Raw genomic sequence first — 24,785 nt, 5'->3', positions numbered from 1 at the left:
AGTAGGAAGGTCGTATTTACGAGTTGCCAAATGGACGCAAATGCGGCATTTCTACGCACCACCAGTCGAGAGATCACATCTAAAATGTTGTGATGCCATTCAGTATGTGGTGCTTTCACCCAAGACAATATTACTTTGACTCAAACTACTTGTTGAACTATCCATACAAACTAGCTAACAAATATTAACAGCCACATACACCCCCCCCCCCTTCTCCCTCACTGCCTCACCCATCCTCACACTCTGCATGGTCTCAACAGCTCAACAGGGTCTATAAAAGTATCTGAACCAGTGGAGCGGAGTGATGGGTGGGGGAAGTAGCTGGGAGTTCCTTAAATATGGTTGAGAGGAAATGAGTCGGCTGCAGATCTCAGAAATGCATTGTGCCACCATAAGAGTTTCCCTATCTTCTGTACACAGCTTAGAAGTGAGAATATCATTGACCCACACAACCCTAGTTTTCAGCTGTTTGACTTTCCTTGTAAGGTAAGGCATATGCTATCATTTTGAGTGTATTCTATTGTCATAAGAACAAGAAAATGCTTCTTTGTATTCAAAATATTTTATTCTAGTGTACTATAAAACCGTGCTGACCATAGAACATTATTGTAAAATAAATACAATAGGTGATATTGTTATTATTTGATTAAGTGTTGATAAAATAACTGAAATTGCATAAGAATAAACTACAGACCAAGCTGAGGTTTATTTTGTATGATAATTACTGTTGGTGATGGTAGTTTATAATAAGATAATAAAGGACTAATTTATCATGTATGCTGAGATCAACTGTTAAAGTACAATAAATACATACAAATTTAACAATAGCCTACTCTGCAACATCTTTGTATTGTGTATAAAAAATGATATTGTTGAAAGTTATTTAGACACATTGTTCTATAAAATCATATGCAGCTGTGAAAGGATGTTGTCTGATAAACTGAGGTAATTTACATCAAGCTCTGGTCACAGAGTTAAGTGTGAATTAGTACCATTTACCAGCTGTGTCTGTGGCAAACACGGTTAATGAGACATTTTAAAACTTAACATTAATTATAGTAAAAATGTCAATTTGTATTATATGTAAATTATATGTAACTTATTTTTCAATTATATAATTAAGCATTAAGGCCCGACGATTGTGTATGGCCAATATACCACGACTAGGACTGTTCTTAGGCACGACGCAAAAGGGTTTTGTAATGATCATATAACGCTCCGGGTGTCGTGGGTGTGGAGTCAGACATAGGAAACAGAGATTGCAATACTGTGCTCTTTAATGCACTCACACAACACAGGGTGTTCCAAAACCAAATGCCCCAAACACGGGGACGAAAACAGTACAACAGCAACACGACCGGGAACAAACACGTTCCTCTAGTACATAACCGAAGGTCACAATAATTAATCCCACACAAAGAACCAGGCGGGCCGGCTGTCTAATAAAGCCCAACTAATGACTCCCCAACAGGTGCTAACAATAAACATACAAGGAGGGGGAGGAAAAAACAATCAGTGGTAGCTCATAGGCCGGCGACGACAACCGCCGAGCGCCACCCGACCGGGAAAGGGAGCCACCCTCGGTCGGACTCGTGACAGATCAATTAGCCTTTTAAAATGATAACATTTTAAACACACTTGGATTAGCTAAAAACGTGCAATTGGAACACAGGAGTGATGGTTGCTGATAAGGGGCCTCTGTACGCCTATGTAGATATTCCATGAAAAAATATGCCGTTTTATGTTACAATAGTCATTTACAACATTAACAATGTCTACACTGTATTTCTGATCAATTTGTTGTTATTGTAATGGACAAAAAAAAGTTTTTCTTTCAAAAACAAGGACATTTCTAAGTGACCTCAAACTTTTGAACAGTAGTGTATATGTAAGGGTGCTCAGGGTTGAGCTTGACAGTCAAAAAAGCTGAAGAATCAGAGATGTCACAACAATATATTATGTAAAAATCTAATCACTTTTTGCCTTACACCTTTGATGTAGTACAATTGTCTGCTCATATACAGTGCAGTCTAAAATAACCACATGACCTGGTCAGCTCAGAAAAGGGGAAGTGACATACAATGGAGATTCAGAACCAAACTTAAATGTTCAAAGTCCTCATGTTTCCAATAAATCACTGAACCACTGAATTGAAAAGTTGAAATGCAGAACAATGTTGATTTACTTTCCTTGCAAAATATTTCAAGTAGCCATTGCTGTGGAATTCATGAGGTCCTCAAATTCATCTGAAGTTCATAATCAGTTACTTACATGTATATTTTGGCACTTTTGTTTGCAGTGGACTAGATCACCAATGGCACTTTTACGAGAGTTCTTGCTGTGGGTGGTTCTTGGAATGATTTTTGTATCCTTGGTAATAGGCCTCATCTTTGTCTTTATCAACAAGTGTATCTCCAAGAAAGGTATGTTTTTTCAATGATGCTATTACACTGAACAAAAATATAAATGCAACATGTAAAGTGTTGGTCCCATCTTTCATGAGCTGAAATAAAAGATCCCAGAAATGTTCCATACAAACAAAATGTTTATTTCTCCCAAATTTTGTGCACACATTTGCTTACATCCCTGTTAGTGAGCATTTCTCCTTTGCCAAGATAATCCATCCACCTGACAGGTGTGGCATATCAATAAGCTGATTAAACAGCATGCTCATTACCCAGGTGCACCTTGTGCTGTGAGCAATAAAAGGTTACTTTAAAATGTGCAGTTTTGTCACACAACACAATGCCACCACAGATGTCTCAAGTTGAGGGGAGTGCAATTGGCATGCTGACGACAGGAATGTCCACTAGAGCTGTTACCAATAATTTAATGTTAATTTCACTACAATAAGCCTCCAACGTCATTTTAGAAAATGTGTCAGTACGTCCAAACGGCCTCACAACCGCAGACCACGTGTAACCACACCAGCCCAGGACCTCCACACCTGGCTTCTTCACCTGCATGATTGTCTGAGACCAGCCACCCGGACAGCTGATGAAATTGTGGGTTTGCACATTTTTTTTATTTTTAATTTTACCCCTTTTTCTCTCCAATTTCGTGAGATCCAATTGTTTTAGTAGCTACTATCTTGTCTCATCGCTACAACTCCCGTACGGGCTCGGGAGAGACGAAGGTTGAAAGTCATGCGTCCTCCGATACACAACCCGACCAAGCCGCACTGCTTCGTAACACAGCGAGCATCCAACCCGGAAGCCATCCACACCAATGTGTCGGAGGAAACACCATGCACCTGGCAACCTTGGTTAGCGCGCACTGCGCCCGGCCCGTCACAGGAGTCGCTGGTGCGCGATGAGGCAAGGACATCTCTACCGACCAAGCCCTCCCTCACCCGGACGACGCTAGGCCAATTGTGCGTCGCCCCACGGACCTCCCGGTCGCGGCCAGTTATGACAGAGCCTGGGCGCGAACCCAGAGTCTCTGATGGCACAGCTGGCGCTGCAGTACAGCACCCTTAACCACTGCGCCACCCAGGAGGCCGGGTTTGCACAAATGAAGAATTTCTGACTGTCAGACTGTCAGAAACCCTCTCAGGGAAGCTCATCTGTGCGCTTGTCATCCTCTTCAGGGTCTTGACCTGACTGCAGTTCGGTGTTGTAACCAACTACAGTGGGCAAATGTTCACCGTCGATGGCCATGGATGAATCCCTGTTTCAGCTGTACCAGGCCGATGGCAGACAGCGTGTCTGGCATCATGTGGGTGAGGAGTTTGCTGATGTCAACTTTGTGAACAAAGTGCCCCATGGTGGGAGTGGGGTTATGGTATGGGCAGGCATAAGCTACGGACAACGAACACAACTGCATTTTATCGATGACAATTTGAATCCACAGAGATATCGTGATAAGACCCATTGTCATGCCACTCATCCACCACCATCAACTCATGTTTCAGCATGATAATGCACAGCCCCATGTAGCAAGGATCTGTACACAATTCCTGAAAGCTGAAAATGTCCAAGTTCTTCTATGGACTGCATACTCACTAGACATGTCACTAATTGAGCATGTTTGGGATGCTCTGGATCGACACGCACAACTGCGTGTTCCAGTTTACGCCAATATCCAGCAACTTCGCACATCCATTGAAGAGGGGTGGGACAACATTCCACAGGCCACAATCAACAGCCTGATCAACTCTATGTGAAGGAGATGTGTCATGCTGCTTGAGGCAAATGGTGGTCACACCAGATACTGACTGGTTTTCTGATCCACGCCGCTACCTTTTCTTTAAGGTATCTGTGACCAACATATGCATACCAGTATTCCCCGTCATGTGAAAGCCATAGATTAGGGCCTAATCAATTTATTGCAATCGACTGATTTCCTTACATGAACTGTAACTCATAAAAATCTTGAAATTGTTGCATGTTGGGTTTATATTTTTGTTCAGTGTACATCACTAAAAGCACTATTGTTGGAATTCCAGGTCCATTTTCATCACTACTTATATGAACAGTCTATTTAAATGTCTGTGCATTGTCTCAACAACTATCATATTTTTTACAGCTGCTGAACAATACAATACAAATAGGCCAAGTCACACAATCCCCGAGTCTTATGCCCAGTAAGTCTCTTGCACTATTCCGTTTTCAGCTGATGAAAATGTAACCTACATTTTATTGACATTATATAGAGATTGGTTTTGTTGTTCATTAACACAATTAAAACCATACCTTTAGTCCTCAATTTCCCTCAAACCTTTAAATCAATATAGGGCCAGTTGTTTTAGGAATTCTCAGTAGTCCGGGGGAGGGAGAGGGTGCTTGTCAAAAGCATTTTCCAAGGTGGACACCTAATTTCTCAGGTTTCTCCCCATGGTTTCTCCCTTATCCAGGAGCAGCAAATATCATCCCAAAGATCTGGAGAATGATTTGCCTCCTTTACCACCCAGGACACAGTTTCTCACATCCTACCCCGGTAAGCATCAGGTTTCATGGGATGAGCATTGAAATGCAATCATCAGCACACAATGAGAGTAATATTACACAAGGATAAAGCTGTTGTGTTATAACATTCACAATAGGAACCTTTAAGCCCACAGTAAGAAAACACCTTTTGGGTGTTCAATGTCAGCTTCAATGGTTAATCTGTGTCTGCTTTCCAGAGAGCGAAAGCTATGAGAACCTTGCAGAGCTACCCTACAATGTGAAAGTAGATAACGAGGCCCCTCCTCCGCCGTACCATCACACTGAGACAGAGGTGTGTCAGGACGTGTCTCATGACAGCATTTCAGAGGACTATGATGACATCGGAGCAGACTGTCAGAGTGAGGAGGACTATGATGATGTGGGATAAGGCCAGAGGCAACAGAGACAATACTAGACACTGTTGATATGAACTATCTTTTTCAAAGTCTGTGCACATTGTCTCAACAACTATCATCTTTTTTACAGCTGCTGAACAATACAATACAAATTCGCCAAGTCACACAATGCCTGAGTATTATGCCCAGTAAGTGTCTTGCACTATTCAGTTGATGTAACTTAACATTTCAATGGATATTTATAGAGTGATTTTGTTGACTCATCATTCATTAACACAAAACCACCATTTTGGTCCTGTATTCCCCTCAAACCTTTTAATCAACAATATAGGGCCATTTGTTTTAGGGATTTTCAGTAGTCCGGGGACGTGAGAGGGGGCTTGTCAAAAGCATTTTCCAAGGTGGACACCTAATTTCTTGGGTTTCTCCCTTATCCAGGAGCAGCAAATATCATCCCAAAGATCTGAAGGATGATTTGACTCCTTTACCACCCAGGACACAGTTTCTCACATCTTACCCCGGTAAGCATCAGGTTTCATGGGATGAGCATTGAAATGCAATCATGAGCACACAATGGGAGTAATATTAGGATAAGCTGTTGTGTATAACATTCACAATAGGAACCTTTAAGCCCACAGTAAGAAAACATATTTTGGGCAGCTTCAACTGTCAATGTGTCTTTGCTTTCCAGAGATCAAAAACTGTGAGAACCTTGCAGAGCTACCCTACAATGTGAAAGTAGATAACGAGGCCACTCCTCCACCGTACCATCACACAGAGACAGAGGTGTGTCAGGACGTGTGTCATGACAGCATCTCAGAGGATTACGATGACATTGGAACAGACTCTCAGGGTGAGGAGGACTATGATGATGTGGGATAAGGCCAGAAGCAACAGAGCCTACTTTAAAGACACTGTGGTGGCACATAATGTATACTCCTGCTAGACCAAAATAGATGTTCTGTACAACTAGCCTCATCTGATACAGCTTTAATGTTTACTAATTTATTTGGTAATGCTTTACTTCAGTCCTCTGCCAACTGGTATAGCTGCCTGGTATTTACCAAGAAGATCTCATTACAATGTGTACTTTCTTACAACCAAGAATTCAACACAATTTAATTGTGTTTCAGGGTATACTTTGTAATTGAAACTTATTGTGCTGTCGTGAGAAGGTATAGAAAAAAAAGAGAAGCTGTGTAGTTTCAATATGCATATTGACCATTGTGTACATTTTATACTCTATATTTTAGGTTCTGACAGTTGAACTATGCTCTTGAGGGATTTACAAGTTTTATTCTTTAGAATCAATTAGAATACAAAGTCCAAAATGGGTGTACCAATTGCAGATTGCCCCTTTGAACTAAAGTGTTCTGAAACCTTCCATACACTGCAATGTCTTCTACCAGAGGAGGGTAAGCAATGTATGCAGTTTGATTTGTTTGCAGTTACAGTAATAATTGTTTCTACAGTTGCAATAAACAAAATGTGTGCTTTTATTCAATATGTAAGTTATGCAAGAGTTCACATTGTTGATGCCTAGTGCATCCAAGCACTCTTTTGGGTCTGAAATCACATTAATGAAATAAATCAAATATGGAACGCTTTATAAAAAAACTGACAAAGAAAATATATCCAGCAATATGCCACACGTTAATTATATATATTTATTGAAGTAAAATGAGAAAAAACTCCAGATCTGAATTAATTCAGATTTTTGCCTCCGTTTCCCATATTGACAATATTCCCCCAGAGATAAAGCCAAACATCAACACAGCCAAAGGTTCCCCATCAAAAGTCCCTTGCTGTTGTAACGTCCTCATGTGGTCTTAAAGTGACAGTCTGGCTTATAGAATAGTTTGAGGGAGATGTAAGCCACACACCAATCTCAGAAAAGCTCTGGTTGGATACTGGCGTTCTCCATTCAGAACTAGAGAAATAAGTCAAGAAAAAAAAAGACCAAGTTTGTCCCTCTGTCTCGCTAAGGGAATGTCCATAAAGTGATCCTGTGGTGGGGGGCTAGGTTAACCCCCGAGGCGCTGTCCCTCTCCCCATGCGAACCCCCCTGGACGCTCCTCGGGAAGGGGATTGTAGTTGGCATCTTCTTCTGGAGTGTCAAACAGCATCTTACTGTGGTAGAGACAAAATAACAGAGACAGGTTATATATACACAAACCAAAACGAGGTACAATATGCTTAAGATAATTTTAATAATACAGTACCTTCAGAAAGTATTCACACCCCTGGACTTTTCCCAAATTTTATTGCATAACAAAGTGACATTACAATGGCTTGAATTGTAAACAGCATGGGTGGTGGTACTTGGATTATTATTTTTTTGCATGATAGTACTTTAAAAAGGTGTCAATATTTAGAGAAAAGTAAATAACATTTGGTGAATAAAGTGGCAATATTTTGAGAATAAACAAAATACATTGAGAATAAAGTTGTTTATATTTCCAGATTATTGTATGGGATTTAAGTGCACGTCTCGTTGTTGTGCGCCCCACCGCTGAAATGCCAAGTTAGATGATACTTTACTTTAAAATTGCCTTTAGTTAGATGGAAATCTGGAGACTGTCGGGTAGGAGGGGAAGCTTAAGTACTAAAACAGGTGTTGATAACGTGGCAGCGTGGTAAACTAGCACAGCTTGTTCCATGAATTAAATCACACAAAATGATTAGCTGATAACTACAAAACAAACATTATGGATATATAGAGAATCTGGAACCATATATTGATCAGAATTTTGATTTGCTCGAAAAAGATACATCGAAGCGAACAAGGGAAGACCTTTCCTCGAGTTTTGCGAATGAAACCGGAAGGAAGCCGCAGTCTAAAATTCTAAATTTAACATTGGTGGGGACGTTTTTATAACGGTCTCCAGAAGATAGAGCATTACTTACAAGCATGAGCGAGCAGTTAAACTGGATCTATTGCCTGGGGTACTGGGGGAGGTTGAGGCCTCAAAAACAGGAATGGATTACAGGAATAAAATGGGAGAAATACGAGTTGAAAATAAGATATTGAAAACTACCGTGGACTCCCTTAAAGACACTTCAGAGAGGCTACGGTATGATAAAACAATAAAAGCTGAATTACTATATCTAACGTGCATAATTATGAAAAATGTTAAATGGGAATAAAGGAGAACAAAAACGAAAACTATCAGTCAACAGAGGGAAAAAGTCAAGGTGTTCATGAAACATAATCTCAAGATGTCAGACGAACATGTGGAAACAATTGATTTTCAAAGAGCTCACCGTGTCGGTGGCAGAGCAGAGGGATGGCCCCGTCCGATCGTAGTTATGCTAACCCACTACAAAATGAAAATTGCCTTGTTACAACAGGGTAGGGAATTGAACACCCCATTCTCTATTAATGAACAATTTCCTCATGAAATAGTGGAGAGACGACGTGCCCTGTACCCCACTTTCAAAAGGCTCCGAGCAGAGTAACAGAACATTCATCTAGTGGTTGATAAATTATATGTAAACAACCAAATGTTCAAGGACTCAAAGATTACAATGTGGCGGTGAGTGATAGCTACCTCCTGTTGAAATAGTCCCCAATATATTGCTGCTGCATTGCTGACGCCATTTCCGGTCACAACTTGCAGACTTGTTTAAGTGTTGCTGTGCGTTTTGTTGCCAACCTTACTTTGCTACCTGACAACTTTACGGTTTTTACTTTTTAATTACCATTTATATTTTTTCCCCCTCACGCACCTATTTTTCATTCAACTTTTTCACTCCGGACGCTTTATCTGGACATGGTTCGTCAGGACCTCCAACAGCCGAAGCGAAGTAGTAACATTAACATGATGCCTTCTAATTGCAGTCGCTGTACTCACAATATACAGGAGAACGATCGCCTACGGCGAAGATAGCTGTGCTGCAAGCCCAGCTTCAGACGCAATCGTTAGGCAGTGTAGGAAAGGCTGAAACAGCGTCTGTGCCACCAGTAAGTACAGATAGTATAAATCCACTCGCATGGTCCCCGCAGCCGGACAACTTTCTCATGGTTTGTGGAGGGAAATGCTGTAGGAATGCTCAACCGGTGTTGCTCATTCAGCCGACAGAAACTTTCAACCGGTTTTCCCCATTAAGCAGCGAGTCGGAGTCTGAGGCCAAGCCTTCTCGTCTCTACTCCTCCCGTTACGGGGTCTGAGACGCCGAAGCTTCCCACCATTAGCTCTGACAAATTGAACACCCTAGTCATTGGCGACTCCATTACCCGCAGTATTAGACTTAAAACGAATCATCCAGCGATCATACACTGTTTACCGGGGGACAGGGCTACCGACGTTAAGGCTAATCTGAAGATGGTGCTGGCTAAAGCTAAAACTGGCGAGTGTAGAGAGATATTGTTGTCCACGTCGGCACCAACGATGTTAGGATGAAACAGTCAGAGGTCACCAAGCGCAACATAGCTTCAGCGTGTAAATCAGCTAGAAAGATGTGTCGGCATCGAGTAATTGTCTCTGGCCCCCTCCCAGTTAGGGGGAGTGATGAGCTCTACAGCAGAGTCTCAACTCAATCCCTGGTTGAAAACAGTTTTCTGCCCGTCCCAAAAGATACAATTTGTAGATAATTGGCCCTCTTTCTGGGACTCACCCACAAACTGGACCAAGCCTGGCCTTTTTTTTTTTACACCTTTATTTAACTAGGCAAGTCAGTTAAGAACAAATTCTTATTTTCAATGACGGCCTAGGAACAGTGGGTTAACTGCCTGTTTAGCTCGGGGATTTGAACTTGCAACCTTCCGGTTACTAGTCCAATGCTCTAACCACTAGGCTACACTGCCGCCCCGCCTTTGAGGAGTGACAGACTCCATCCTAGCTGGAGGGGTGCTCTCATCTTATCTACCAACATAGACAGGGCTCTAACTCCTCTAGCGCTACAATGAAATAGGATGCAGGCCAGGCAGCAGGCTGTTAGCCAGCCTGCCAGCTTAGTGGAGTCTGCCACTAGCACAGTCAGTGTAGTCAGCTCAGCTATCCCCATTGAGACCATGTCTGTGCCTCGACCTGGGTTGGGCAAAACTAAACAAGGCCGTGTTCGCCTTAGCAATCTCACTAGGATAAAGACCTCCTCCATTCCTGTCATTATTGAAAGAGATCGTGATACCTCACATCTCAAAATAGAGCTACTTAATGTTAGATCCCTTACTTCAAAGGCAATTATAGTCAATTAACTAATCAATGATGATAATCTTGATGTGATTGGCCTGACTGAAACATGGCTTAAGCCTGATGAATTTACTGTGTTAAATGAGGCCTCACCTCCTGGTTACACTAGTGACCATATCCCCCGTGAATCCTGCAAAGGCAGAGGTATTTACGATAGCAAATTTCAATTTACAAAAAAAAAAAAAGAGCTTTGATGAAATTTGAAATTTGAGCTTCTAGTCATGAAATCTATGTAGCCTACGCCATCACTTTTTATAGCTACTGTTTACAGGCCTCCTGGACCGTATACAGCGTTCCTCATTGAGTTCCCTGAATTCCTATCGGACCTTGTAGTCATAGCAGATAATATTCTAATTTTTGGTGACTTTAATATTCACATGGAAAAGTCCACAGACCCACTCCAAAAGGCTTTCGGAGCCATCATCGACTCAGTGGGTGTTGTCCAACATGTCTCTGGACCTACTCACTGTCACAGTCATACTCTGGACCTAGTTTTGTCCCATGGAATAAATGTTGTGGATCTTAATGTTTTTCCTCATAATCCTGGACTCTCGGACCACCATTTTATTACGTTTGCAATTGCAACAAATAATCTGCTCAAACCCTGACCAAGGAGCATCAAAAGTCGTGCTATAAATTCACAAACAACAAAGATTCCTTGATGCCCTTCCAGACTCCCAATGCCTACCCAAGGAAGTCAGAGGACAAAAATCAGTTAACCACCTGAGGAACTCAATTTAACCTTGCGCAATAACCTAGATGCAGTTGCACCCCTAAAAACATTTCTCATAAGAAATTAGCTCCCTGGTATACAGAAAAAAACAGAGCTCTGCAGCAAGCTCCAGAAAATTGGAACGGAAAATGCGCCACACCAAACTGGAAGTCTTCCGACGAGCTTGGAAAGACAGTACCGTGCAGTATCGAAGAGCCCTTACTGCTACTCGATCATCCTATTTTCCAACTTAATTGAGGAAAATAGGAACAATCCAAAATTTATTTTTGATACTGTTGCAAAGCTAACTAAAAAGCAGCATTCCCCAAGTGAGGATGGCTTTCACTTCAGCAGTAATAAATTCATTAACTTCTTTGAGGAAAATATCAAAGCAAATTACGGACTCCTCTTTAAATCTGCGTATTCCATCAGAGCTCAGTTGTCCCGAGTATGCACAACTCGGCCAGGACCTAGGATCAAGAGAGACACTCAAGTGTTTTAGGACTATACAACGACACAATGATGAAAATAATCATGGCCTCTAAACCGTCAAGCTGCATACTGGACCCTATTCCAACTAAACTACTGAAAGAGCTGCTCCCTGTGCTTAGCCCTATTATGTTGAACATAATAAACGGCTCTCTAGTCACCGGATGTGTACTAAAAGTGGCAGTAATAAAAGCCTCTCTTGAAAAAGCCAAACCCTGACCCAGAAAATATTTAAAAAACTATCGGCCTATATCGAATCTTCCATTCCTCTCAATTTTAGAAAAGGCTGTTGCGCAGCAACTCACTGTCTCCCTTAAGACAAACATTGTATACGCTAAATGCTTCAGTCTCGTTTTAGACCCCATCATAGCACTGAGACTGCACTTGTGAAGGTGGTAAATTACCTTTTATTGGCAACAGACCAAGGCTCTGCATCTGTCCTCGTGCTCCTAGACCTTAGTGCTGCTTTTTCAACAGATTTTTTAACATTTTAAACACGTTTATTTAATCTTTATTTAACTGGGCAAATCAGTTAAGAACACATTCTTATTTTCAATGACGGCCAAGGAACGTTGGGTTAACTGCCTTGTCAGCTCGGGGGATTCAATCTTGCAACCTTACAGTTAACTAGTCCAATGCTCTAACCACCTGATTACATTGCACTCCACGAGGAGACTGCCTGTTATGCGAATGCACTAAGCCAAGGTAAGTTGCTAGCTAGCATTAAACGTATCTTGTAAAAAACAATCATAATCACTAGTTAATTACACATGGTTGATGATATTACTAGTTAATCTAGCGTGTCCTGCGTTGCATATAATCGATGCGGTGCGTATCGTTGCGCCAATGTGTACCTAACCATAAACATCATTGCCTTTCTTAAAATCAATACACAGTAGTATATATTTTTAAACCTGCATATTTAGCTAAAAGAAATCCAGGTTAGCGGGCAATATTAACCAGGTGAAATTGTGTCACTTATCTTGCGTTCATTGCACGCAGAGGGTACATGCAACAGTTCAGGCCGCCTAATTTGCCAGAATTTTACGTAATTATGACATAACATTGAAGGTTGTGCAATGTAACAGGAATATTTAGACTTATGGATGCCATCTGTTAGATAAAATATGGAACGGTTACACTGGCAATACTAAAGTGCCTATAAGAACATCCATTAGTCAAAGGTATATGAAATAAATGGTATAGAGACAAATAGTCCTATAATTCCTATAATAACTACAACCTAAAACTTCTTACCTTGGAATATTGAAGTCTCATGTTAAAAGGAACCACCAGCTTTCATATGTTCTCATGTTCTGAGCAAGGAACTGAAACGTTAGCTTTCTTACATGGCACATATTACACTTCTACTTCCTTCTCCTACACTGTTTTTGCATTATTTAAACCAAATTGCTTTTTTGGTCCTCCAATAAATCGGTATCGGCATTGAAAAATCATAATCGGTCGACCTCTAATCCAGGACCTATATACTAGGCAGTGTCAGAGGAAGGCCCAAAAGTTGTCAAAGACTCCAGTTTCCCAAGTCATAGGCAGTTCTCTAGGCTATCGCATGGCAAGCGGTACCAGAGCGCCAAGTCTAGGACCCTCCCTTTGATTTTACACAGCTGCTAGTCGCTCGTTATCATCTATGCATAGTCACTTTACCCCTACCTATATGTACAAAATAACTTGACTAACCTGTATATAGCCTCGTTATTGTGTTACTTTATTTAGGAAATCTTTTCTTAACTCTTTCTTGAACTGCATTGTTGGTTAAGGGCTTGTAAGTAAGCATTTCACAGTACCTGTTCTATTCGGAACATGTCACTAATACCATTTTATTTGATGTGTTGGGTACAGAGATGGGGTACTCATTTACAAATCATGTTAAACACCATTATTGCACACGGTGAGTCCATGCAACTTAAGCACATTTTCACTCCTAAACTTAGTCATATGAAAAGGTTTGGGCACCCCTGAGGCTGCATAATAATTTACTCTGTCGTCACAGAAAATGACCAGTGGCATGCCATTCATTTTCTAATAAAAGCCGAGTACTGGAGTATTGTCCAGACAAAGATTTTTAGTGTAGCAATATTAAGTTGTATGAAATTAAATCAGATGTGAAAAATAGGCTATGCAAAAATGTGGGCACCCTTGTCATTCTGTTGATTTGAATACCTAACTACTTAGCACTGATTAATTGGAACACACAATTGGTTTGGTGAGCTCATTAAGCCTTGAATTTCATAGACAAGTACATCCAATCATGAGAAATGTTATTTAAGGTGGCCGATTGCAAGTTGTTCTCTGACTCCTCTGAAGAGTGGCAACATGGGGGCCTCAAAACAACTCTCAAATGACCTGAAAACAAATATTGTCCAACATTATAGTTTAGTGGAAGGCTACAAAAAGCTATCACAGAGATTTAAGCTGTCAGTGTCCACTGTGAGGAAATGGAAGACCACAGGCACAGTTCTTGTTAAGGCCAGAAGTTGCAGGCCAAGTAAAATATCGGAGGGAAAGGCGAAGGATGGTGAGAACGGTCAAACAGCCCACAGACCACCTCCAAAGACTGACAACATCTTGTTGCAGATGGTGTCACTGTGCATCGTTCAACAATTCGGTGGTGGTTCCATCATGCTGTGGGGCTGGGGCTGTGGCCAGTGCCAGTACTGGGAATCTTGTTAAAGTTGAGGGTCACATGGATTCCACTCAATATCAGCAGATTCTTGGGAATAATGTTGAAGAATCAGTCACAAAGTTGAAGTTACGCCGGGGCTGGACATTTCAACAAGACAATGACCCAAAACACTGCTCAAAAATCTACCCGTGCATTTATGCAGAGGAACAAGTACAATGTTCTGGAATGGCCATCCCAGTCCCCAGATATGAATATCATTGAGAATCTGTGGGATGATTTGAAGCGGGCTGTCCATGCTCGGCAACCATCAAACCGAACTCAACTGGAGATGTTTTGTAAGGAGGAATGGGCCAAAATACCTTCATCCAGTATCCAGACACTCATTAGAGGCTATGGGAAGCGTCTAGAGGCTGTTATTTTAGCAAAAGGAGGCTCTACTAAATATTAATGTGATTTTTCTATTGGTGAGCCCAATTTATGCACCGGTCTAATTTTGTTTTGATGCATATTGCACTTTCTGTTAATCCAATAAACCTAATTTCACTACTGAAATATTACTGTGTCCATCAGTTATTTGATAGATTAAAATGAAATTGCTGATCCAAACACCCAATTATTTATAAATGGAAATCATGGAAATTGTCAGGGGTGCCCAAACTGTTTCATACAACTGTATTTAGTCTTGCCATAACAAAAGGGTTGAATACTTGAGTCAAGAGAATCCAGCTTTTCATTTTTTATTAATTTGTAAACATTTCTAAAAACATAATGCCACAAAATCTCAATTTCATCGATTTTAAATTCAGGCTGTGACAAAATGTGGAGAAAAAAAAATCAAGGGGTCTCCCTTGACTTTTTCCACACAAAAAACATTTCTTATTTTAAAATTTATTAAATACATAATTTTACACAAAATACCACATAATTATGAAGTTTAGACATGTTTGCTAATTTATCCAAAATAAACAGCTGAAATGTCTTGATTCAATAAATATTCAACCCTTATGGCAAGCCTAAACAGGTTCAAAATGTTGCTTAACAAGTCACATAAGTATTCAGACCCTTTGCTATGAGATTGGAAATTGAGCCGAGGTGCATCCCGCTTCCAATGATCATCCTTGAGACGTTTCTACAACTTGGAGTCCACCTGTGGTAAATTCAATTGATTGGACATGATTTGGAAAGGCACTCACCTGTCTATACAAAAAGATCCCACAGTTGACAGTGCATCTCAGAGCAAAAACCAAGCCATGAGGTCGAAGGAATTGTCCGTAGAGCTCAGACAGGATTGTGTCGAGGCACAGATCTGGGAAAGGGTACCAAAAAAATGTCTGCAGCATTGAAGGTCCCCAAGAACACAGTGGCCTCCATCATTCTGAAATGGAAGAAGTTTGGAAACACCAAGACTCGTCCTCGAGTTGGCCGCCCGGCCAAACCGAGCAATCGATGGAGAAGGGCCCTGGTCAGGAAGGTGACCAAGGACCCAATGGTCACTCTGACAGAGTTCCAGAGTTCCTCTGTGGAGATCAGAGAAGCTCCCAGAAGGACAATCATCTCTGCAGCACTCCACCAATCAGTCCTTTATGGTAGAGTGGTCTGACAGAAGACACTCCTCAGTAAAAGGCATATGACATCCCATTTGGAGTTTGCCAAAAGGCACCTAAAGGACTCTCAGACCATGAGAAACAAGATTATCTGGTTTGATGAAGCCAAGCGTCACGTCTGGAGGAAATATGGCACCATCCCTACGGTAAAGTAGTCAGGACAGAGCAAATTACAGTAAAAGCCTTGAAGTCCTACGCACTCTGGGGCAGGTTCTCAGAATGGGATGAGGGTTCACCTTCCAACAGGACAAGCAGAAGTGGCTTCGGGAGAAGTCTGAATGTCATTGAGTGGCGCAGCCAGAGCCCGGACTAGAACCCGATCGAACATCTCTGGAGAGCCCTGAAAATAGCTGTGCAGAGTCGCTCCACATCCAACCTGAGAGAGCTTGAGAAGATCTGCAGAGAAGAATGGGAGACACTCCACAAATACAGGTGTGCCAAGCTTGTAGTGTCATACCCAAAGAGACTCAAAGCTGTAATCACTGTCAAAGACGCTTCAACAAAGTATTGCGTAAAGGGTCTGAATACTTACGTAAATGTGATATTTCAGTTTCTAAAAACCTGTTTTTGCTTTGTCATTTTAGGGTATTGTGTGTAGATTGATGAGGAAGTAAAACAATTTAATCAATTTCAGAATAAGGCTGTAACATAAAATGTGGACAACGTCAAGGGGTCTGAATACTTTCCAAATGCACTGTATGTTGCTCATTAGGGCTGGGAATTGCCATGGACCTCACGATATGATATTATCACGATACAAATTGAATTGGCACCTAAGTATCACGATTCTATACTGTGATTTTGTTGTGCTTTGAAATTCCAAACATTTTGCTCACCATGACTGCTGCAGAGAGAGCATGAGAAATTAGTTTTGATCAGTCATGGAAATAAAAGGGCTGAAAACATGTTGGCTCACTATTTAAAAATAAGATTTATTACAAATCAATACTTGGAGTGAAAGTATCAATACTTCATCGTCCAAAATAATCATCCAAATAATATTGCGACATGTACCTATAAATTTATTTCCCCCAACGCTATTGCTGATCTGATAAATGAATGGTATGTTTCTACTTTTAGCTATTGATGTGCCTTTCGTTTTCTAGAATCATCATACCAATCAACAAACCATTTATGGCCTTTTCCAAGGACAGCTTACCTTAAGACCATGCCCAAACATTGGTTATTATAACATTGTTAATGTTGGCAATATCCATATAAGAATAAATATTGCTTACTCTAACATGCCCCTGTCTCTCCAGCAACATTACCATCTCTCAGCAGACTCATGGCCTAAACACTGCAGTTTTAGACGTAAGAATAATGCATTCATTCCTGGACTGTACTAGAACCATATCAGACTTATAAATGGCCAAACTTACAGAAAAAAAGGAGTCTTGAGCCATCTGCCACCACCTGGCTGGTTTGGGAATACATCCTCAAGAAAGAAGTAGACATGACCCACAGCGATACCTTAGGGAAGGGAGTACATTGACCAGTTAATTCACTAGGGATGTGACTACATCAGTATCGCGATATTCTTTCCATGGCAAAAATGAAAAGACAAAGCAAAACAAACTCTTTGGTGCTTTAAAAAAACTGCTGTATGTAAAATAGTGTGCTATAGCTTGGGAAATAAATAAATGTGACTCTGGATGACAACATTAGGGCTGTTTTCCTGAAGAGTTAAATCCACTGTGGTTTTTTCCCTTGCCACAATACTTACGAGTATCGCAATACTGGTATCGTACCGGTCCCACTCCTCAATGGTCAATAAGGCAATGCCCTTGTGGATCTTAAAGCCATTAATAACGTTGATGCATTACAGAAATTATTCATGGTGGTTAGGGTGACTTGTACCTAGTAAATCCACAATGATGGAGTTGCCCAGCAGCAGAGAGAACCCCATGAGCACCCACGGGAGAAAAGGCGCCTGAAAGTTCAGCAGACCAAAGAAGTTCATGCGAACATTGGGGTTGCGCCTGCTCCACACGTACACCAGCATGATGGTGAAGGCTTGGCCCAAGAACACCAGACTCACAAAGGTGCCAAATATCTATGTGCTTACTGAGAAAAAAAAAGTTATTGGTGGATTGAATTGGCATACAGTGGGTGTTTTGCAGTCCATAAACAGTCAGAATTATTTTAGTTGATTTTCTCTTTACTTAGGTTATGCTGCTATTAACTGCAGCCAACCAGTTAATGATAATTATGACAACTAGCCTAAACACAGCTGAAAAGAAATCAGCGGGCAAGGTGTGTGACTGTTTCTCAAGAGCTTCTCATAGGGGCACCTGTAGATATTTAATGTACACACATACAGCATTGTACAACAGTAGGCCCAAGTAAGAGCTCAATCAGAAGCTTGCTAAGAATGTGACAAATAAATTAAGTCTATGTGGTATTGAACATGTCTTGACTCCTGCAGTATAAACTAAGACCATGACAGTAACAGAACAAGGATACAGTCATCAAAAGTCCACCAAAGAGGAACATAAAGACAAAGTCAGCGGTGCGGCCCCTGAAAGAGCCCTCCTCCAGCATACGACAGTATCGGTACCTGGAAGCCAACAGTTAAGGAAATCTGGCAAGTGCAAAGCAAACACTTAACCTATAATTAGACAGATGCATCATGATTACAAATTGATGAAACATGGCTAGTCTTGTTCAAGACAAGCATTTTATGAGTAGCATAGTGCTTCCAATCAAAGGGGATGAAAATAAATATGCAAACATCAATTTCACAAGTAAACTCAGAGCAAGACATGTGCAGTGGAAAAAGGATACAAAAAAATCATATTGAAAAGGAAGTTGAAGCCAACTGGACCGAAAAATAAAAAGTTGGTTATGAGTCTCCATACCTACAAGACAGAACAGAGAAATCAGTCAACCTTGCATCTCATAGTTAAAAAAAAAAAAAAAAAAACTGCTACATTTACACAAAAGGCCTAAGATTAAAAACTCTAAACAAAAAAAAATCTTACCTGATACAGTAGCTAAACAGCAGATGATTGCATGTACTTACCTGATAATTCCTTAGTATCAAATCAGGATTGAAGTATAGTTGGAAAGGTGTGATGAGTTCTAATTGCTGAGGGTGGGAGCAAAGAAAACATCAATCAGTAGTTCACCTGGTCTGATTATACACCTCGTCTGAAAATTCAAAGTAAAGTCAACCATGAACAACCAATCTTGGAATTATTGGCATTCTTTTTAATAGCAGTTAATAAACTGCAACTTTATGGTTTGCATGCGGAGGTTAACTAAGGTCAAAAGTAGCTACCAGTTTGTACGCCTGATGTGATAACCATGTTTCCGTACTTGGTGTTACAGGAAAGCCCTATACAAAAACTGCCATAGATTTTTCTACTAACCCGTAGTCGCCGATAAATGTTTTACTGAATCTAGAACTAAGAAAGTATATTAGAAAAGTCTCAAGTTGTAGGTGGCTCTACAAAAACTCAAAGATATTCAATCCAAGTTTCAGAGTGAGGAGTTCCCTCGTCATTTTAGCTGCCAGTAGATGACAGCGCACCACACAGTACGTCCAAAATAAATATCGATACACATTCAGGGGGCATCTCTCAAAACATGGATTTAATATCGCTTGAGTTTTAAATTTTTGTAGACCAACCTGCACACTGACATTTCAAAGACACTTTTTCCAAGGAATCGTGAATAAAGAAAGTCAATTGCCAAGAACAAGGTAGTTGAAAAATCTATTGTGGCGCTTTGTATAGTAGGGCCCTATAGAATCTGTTGCAGAGAACGCGGACAGAATCACGGAATTCAACAATATATATATTTTTAATTGCTATTGAATTTGGTAGGAAATCAATTACACGTATTGAACTTATTAAAAAATGCATTAACTTGCCCAAATTAATCATAAGACAAGAACAAAGTGTCATTGTTTAAGGGCACGTAGTAAGCATTTCACGGTAAGGTATACTCATGTTGAATTCGGCTTGTGACAAATAAAACTTGATTTGATATGAATCAGTGATTCGTATTTTCGGCACAGGAATGCCCTTGTCTGTGTGTGGTGCGCGCGTACTGTATGTCTACACTTCGTGTAGCTGTTAGCGATGATGCTTATGATAACCTTCTGGTAGAGATGGAAAGGCTTTCCCAAAAACCTTCAATTAAATGCTAACTACAAAGTAGCCTATGCCTACCTGGTAGAATGATATGATTTGCATACTTCAGACTTACAATAGCCAGCAAATTCCAACTCGTTACGTTTGTTTATACTTTTTTAAATGTATTTTACCTTTATTTAACCAGGCAAGTCAGTTAAGAACAAATTCTTATTTTCAATGACGGCCCAGGAACAGTGGGTTAACTGCCTGTTCAGGGGCAGAACGACAGATTTGTACCTTGTCAGCTCGAGGCTACCCTGCCGCTACTGAGCTGCACTGGAGTCAGAACGCCATCATGGTTAAATTAAGACGCCACGGAGGAGGCGGAAAACGTACCTCGATGCAGCAATGGGATATGCCTCGGTACTCCAAATGTGACCTTTATCCAAACTGATACATTGAGAAGATTGAAATACTGCTAGTTTATCTGGAAAAATGCCCTTCTCATCCTCATGCCAGCCAGCAGTAGACACCACAGCCATTTTGGAATGGCAGTGTAAGCCAATCAATAGCCTTAATTGTTGTTCAATTAAACGTTTTCAAACCCATATCTTGCGCCGGCTCCACAGTGTCTTAATCTAACCATGATGGCGCTTCGACCCCAGTGCAGCTCAGTTGAAAGGGTAACTACATCCAAAATGAAATTCATTCACACCCCCCCACCCAAATTTCAAAAGTGGCGTCCAGACATGGTTTAAGCAGTGTTGTGGACTTAAACTAAATGTGATATTCTTTCTATTAAACTGAATCAGGCAAACAATTGAAAGATTTTTTGGGCCCTTGTATAGACCTTTCTGGTAACGCACAATTAAGACATATCTGGCGTACAAAATGGTAGTTAAGTAAAAGGTAGGCAATAACAGGGATTTTTCTGCCACTGAAATCGTTGGGCGGGCCAAAAAATGTAAAATAAATGTTTTTTTAACAATTATGTTAATGCATTGGAGATGGAAAAACGCTTTCAGTGTTAACTTAAAACCAGCTATAAAAGTATGTAGAAAAGATAATGGACGTTCAGTGCATTCAGAAATATTCAGAACCCTTCCCCACAGTCATGTTACAAGCCTTATTCTAAAATTGATTAAATTTAAAAAATCCTCAATCTACACACAATACCCCATAAAGACAAATTGAAATTGAGCTCAGGTGTATCTCATTTCCATTGATCCTTGAGAGGTTTTTAAAACTTGATTGGAGTCCACCTGTGGTAAATTGAATTGATTGGACATGATTTGGAAAGGCACTCACCTGTCTATACAAAAAGGTCCCACAGTTGACAGTACATCTCAGAGCAAAAACCAAGCAATGAGGTCGAAGGAATTGCCCGTAGAGTTCAGACAGGATTGTGTCGAGGCACAGATCTGGGATAGGGGACCAAAAAATGTCTGCAGCATTGAAGGTCCCCAAGAACACAGTGGCCTCCATCGTTCTGAAATGGAAGAAGTTTGAACCCACCAAGACTCGTCCTAGAGTTGGCCGCCCGGCCAAACCGAGCAATCGGGGGAGAAGGGACCTTGTCAGGGAGGTGACCAAGAACCCAATGGTCATTCTGAAAGAGCTCCAGAGTTCCTCTGTGGAGATGGGAGAACCTTCCAGAAGGACAATCTTCTCTGCAGCACTCCACCAATCAGGCCTTTATGGTAGAGTGGCCCGACGGAAGCCACTCCTCTAAAAGGGCACGACAGCCCTCTTGGAGGACTCGCAGACCAGGAGAATGAATGAAACGGATGAAACCAAGATTGAACTCAGTGGCCTGAATACTAAGTGTCACATCTGGAGGAAACCTGGCACTATCCCTACAGTGAAGCATGATGGTGGCAGCATCATGCTGTGGGGATGTTTTTCAGCGGCAGGAACTGTGAGACTAGTCAGGACCAAGGAAAAGATGAACGGAACAAAGTAGAGATCCTTGATGAAAACCTGCTCCAGAGCGCTCAGAACCTCAGACTGGAGCAACGGTTCATCTTCCAACAGGACAACAACCCTAAGCACACAGCCAAGACAACGCAGGAGTGCCTTCAGGACCAGTCTCTGAATGTTCTTGACTGGCCCAGCCAGAGCTCGGACTTGAACCCGATCTAACATCTCTGGAGAGACCTGAAAACAGCTGTGCAGCGATGCTTCCCTTCCAACCTTAAGAGGATCTGCAGAGAAGAGTGGGGGAAACTCCCCAAATACAGGTGTGCCAAGCTTGTAGCGTCATACCCAAGAAGACTCAAGGCTGAGATATGAGGGAAAACTATTTGATCCCCTGCTGATTTTGTACGTTTGCCCACTGACCAAGAAATCTGTCTATAATTTTATTCGTCTATAATTTTAAATGGTAGGTTTATTTGAAGGGGGCCAAATACTTATTTCCCTCATTAAAATGCAAATCAATTTATAACATGTTTGACATGCTTTTTTGTTATTCTGTCTCACTGTTCAAATAAACCTACCATTAAAATTATAGACTGATCATTTCTTTGTCAGTGGGCAAATGTACAAAATCAGCGGGTGATCAAATACTTTTTCCCCCTCACTGTGTATGTATATATATTTTTACCCATTTTCGTGGTATCCAATTGGTAGTTAGTCTCGTCCCGTCGCTGCAACTCCCGTACGGACTCGGGAGAGGCAAAGGCAGAGAGCCGTGCATCTGCCGAAACAACCCAGACAAGCCGCACTGCTTCTTGACACAATGCCTGCTTAACCCAGAAGCCAGCCGCACCAATGTGTTGGAGGAAACACCGTACACCTGGCGACCGCGTGCACTGCACCCGGTCCGCCACAAGAGTCTCTAGTGCGCGATGGGACAAGGACATCCCTGCCGGCCAAACCCTCCCCTAACCTGGATGAGGCTGGGCCAATTGTGCACCGCCCCATGGGTCTCCCGGTCACGACCGGGACTCGAACCCAGAATCTCTAGTGGCACAGCTAAAACTGCGATGCAGTGCCTTAGACCGTGCCACGCGGGAGGCCATGTAAATGCAATTTCTGTTTATTTTTAATATGCTTACCTGTTTTTGCTATGTCATTATGGGGTATTGTGTGTAGACTGATGAGAATAAAAAAAATGTAACCCATTTTAGAATAAGTATAACGTAACAAAATGTGGAAAAAGTTAAGGTTCTTAATAGTTCCCGAATGCACTGTAGTGAGGAGAGCCTCATTCTGGTCCAGTCACTTTTTCAGTGTGTTAAATTGAGTCTTTTTTTGCAGGTCATCTAATGTATTTTTACTCACATTTCACAATCTGACAATGGTAGGCAACTGTAGGCTTTCAATTAGAATTTACTTTTTTTTGTTCATGGTTTTAGGTCAATCGGGCTCCCAAGTGGTGCAGTGCATCTCAGTGCAAGAGGCGTCACTACACAGTCCCTGGTTCGAATCCAGACTGTATCACATCTGGCTGTGACTGGGAGTCCCATAGGGTGGCACACAATTGGCCCAGCGTCGTCCGGGATTGGTCGGGGCAGGCTGTCATTGTAAATAAGAATTTGTTCTTAACTGACTTTCCTAGTTAAATAAAAATAACTTTTAAGATTTACTGAACTAAGCCGTTTGGGAGCCAAATGAAGGTTTCCTTTATGTGAACAGAGCCAAATGATCCGCTTCACAGAAAAGACACGGAATGTTCATCACTAGAAGCAAGTTGTCGGGTCGGGATAACAGTCTGGTGGGTTGACAGAAATACTTTCACAAAAACCTTCAATTGAATGTTAACTGCAAAGTAGGCTTACCTGGCATTAGTCTATGATGAGAAAGTATATTTGTATATATTATTTGCAAACTTTGCCATGAAATGAGCAGAAGCAGTACAGTACCATCACTAGACTGGCACATTTGAAAGCACACAAGATGTGCAATTAAAGAGTAATTACACTCAAATGAAATTGTGCTCATTTTATTCGACCCCCCCCCCTCATTGTTTCACTATGAACAATTCTAATTTTGAGAGTGAAGCCCCCCTCAAAAATCTAAAAACAGATCAAATAAAACTAAGATAACAATTTGGGAAAATATATAACAGAATGGGGGAAAACAATTACAGATTTTATAGGGCCCCCATTAACCATTATTTTACCAGGTATATTGACAAACAGTGCACTCCTTTCTCTTGTACACTAAAGACGAAGAGTTGCAGGGGAGTGAAGAGAACAATATGCCGTTTGAAAGATAGAAAGTAAATGAGTAGCTCACGACATGTTTCATTTTCTAAAAGTATAATTCATGCTAGAAAAAGGTTGGAGACCTGCGCTAGTTACTGACCCTTGCAAATTTGATCAATTATATCAAGGTCGGTTACAGTCCAAACAAGAACGTTCATTTGGCGACACTAACACAGCTGTCTACAGTAGCTAATTGACGTACACTGTTGGGATGTAATCATTAGTCCAAGCAGGTATCAAACGTTTAATTTCGCAACAAAAACTAAAGTTTCTATTGGACAAATCCAGGTAGGTCCCTCCCCGTTTGGTTCCTAGTGTTTTGCCAACGAGACGGCGTTAGCTACCAGCTAACCTTAGCAGACTGACATCCACGGCCAAGCCCTTACCCCATCTACATTGCCGACAAGAACGTGTTTTAGATTAAATTAAAATATCTTACCACAGCAGCGGTAGTCAGAACACAGGCAGTTGTGTATGCCCGAGTCACAAAAGGAATCTGTAAATATTCCTGTTGAACAGTCTGATAAGCCATTTTGGCACAACTGAACGCTTCCGGCACTTTCTTGA

At 41.2% G+C, this 24,785-nt stretch overlaps 2 protein-coding genes across 2 annotated transcripts; one reads left to right on the top strand and one right to left on the bottom strand.

The window, feature by feature from the left end:
* The first annotated feature begins 342 nt into the window (after positions 1-342).
* LOC135550764 (uncharacterized) lies at positions 343-7,414 on the top strand. Its single transcript, XM_064981868.1, has 8 exons — positions 343-486; positions 2,300-2,423; positions 4,528-4,585; positions 4,856-4,938; positions 5,126-5,287; positions 5,415-5,472; positions 5,723-5,805; positions 5,976-7,414. The coding sequence occupies exons 2-8, from the start codon at positions 2,315-2,317 to the stop codon at positions 6,164-6,166; spliced, it is 744 nt and encodes a 247-aa protein (XP_064837940.1). The 5' UTR covers positions 343-486; positions 2,300-2,314; the 3' UTR covers positions 6,167-7,414.
* On the bottom strand, positions 6,938-24,785 carry LOC135550765 (derlin-2-like). The gene is made up of 7 exons (XM_064981869.1): positions 24,658-24,785; positions 18,951-19,016; positions 18,713-18,786; positions 18,392-18,485; positions 17,786-17,981; positions 17,308-17,398; positions 6,938-7,414 (listed from the first exon to the last, which is right to left on the bottom strand). Exons 1-7 carry the CDS (start codon positions 24,748-24,750, stop codon positions 7,309-7,311), a joined length of 720 nt encoding a protein of 239 aa, XP_064837941.1. The 5' UTR covers positions 24,751-24,785; the 3' UTR covers positions 6,938-7,308.

Source organism: Oncorhynchus masou, chromosome 12 (assembly GCF_036934945.1).
Source record: "Oncorhynchus masou masou isolate Uvic2021 chromosome 12, UVic_Omas_1.1, whole genome shotgun sequence".
Classification (NCBI taxonomy): Eukaryota; Metazoa; Chordata; class Actinopteri; order Salmoniformes; family Salmonidae; genus Oncorhynchus; species Oncorhynchus masou.
Note: the sequence above shows the minus strand (reverse complement) of the source record. Positions and strands in the feature narration are given on the sequence as shown.

Coding starts and splice junctions, on each gene's coding strand:
- LOC135550764 (XM_064981868.1), top strand. CDS start 2,315: ATGGCACTTTTACGAGAGTTCTTGCTGTGGGTGGTTCTTGGAATGATT. Junction 2,424..4,527: donor CAAGTGTATCTCCAAGAAAG/GTATGTTTTTTC, acceptor TATTTTTTACAG/CTGCTGAACAATACAATACA. Junction 5,288..5,414: donor CATCGGAGCAGACTGTCAGA/GTGAGGAGGACT, acceptor TCTTTTTTACAG/CTGCTGAACAATACAATACA.
- LOC135550765 (XM_064981869.1), bottom strand. CDS start 24,750: ATGGCTTATCAGACTGTTCAACAGGAATATTTACAGATTCCTTTTGTG. Junction 17,982..18,391: donor TTGGTGGACTTTTGATGACT/GTATCCTTGTTC, acceptor GTAAGCACATAG/ATATTTGGCACCTTTGTGAG. Junction 17,399..17,785: donor CATCATTGTGGATTTACTAG/GTACAAGTCACC, acceptor CCCTTCCCTAAG/GTATCGCTGTGGGTCATGTC.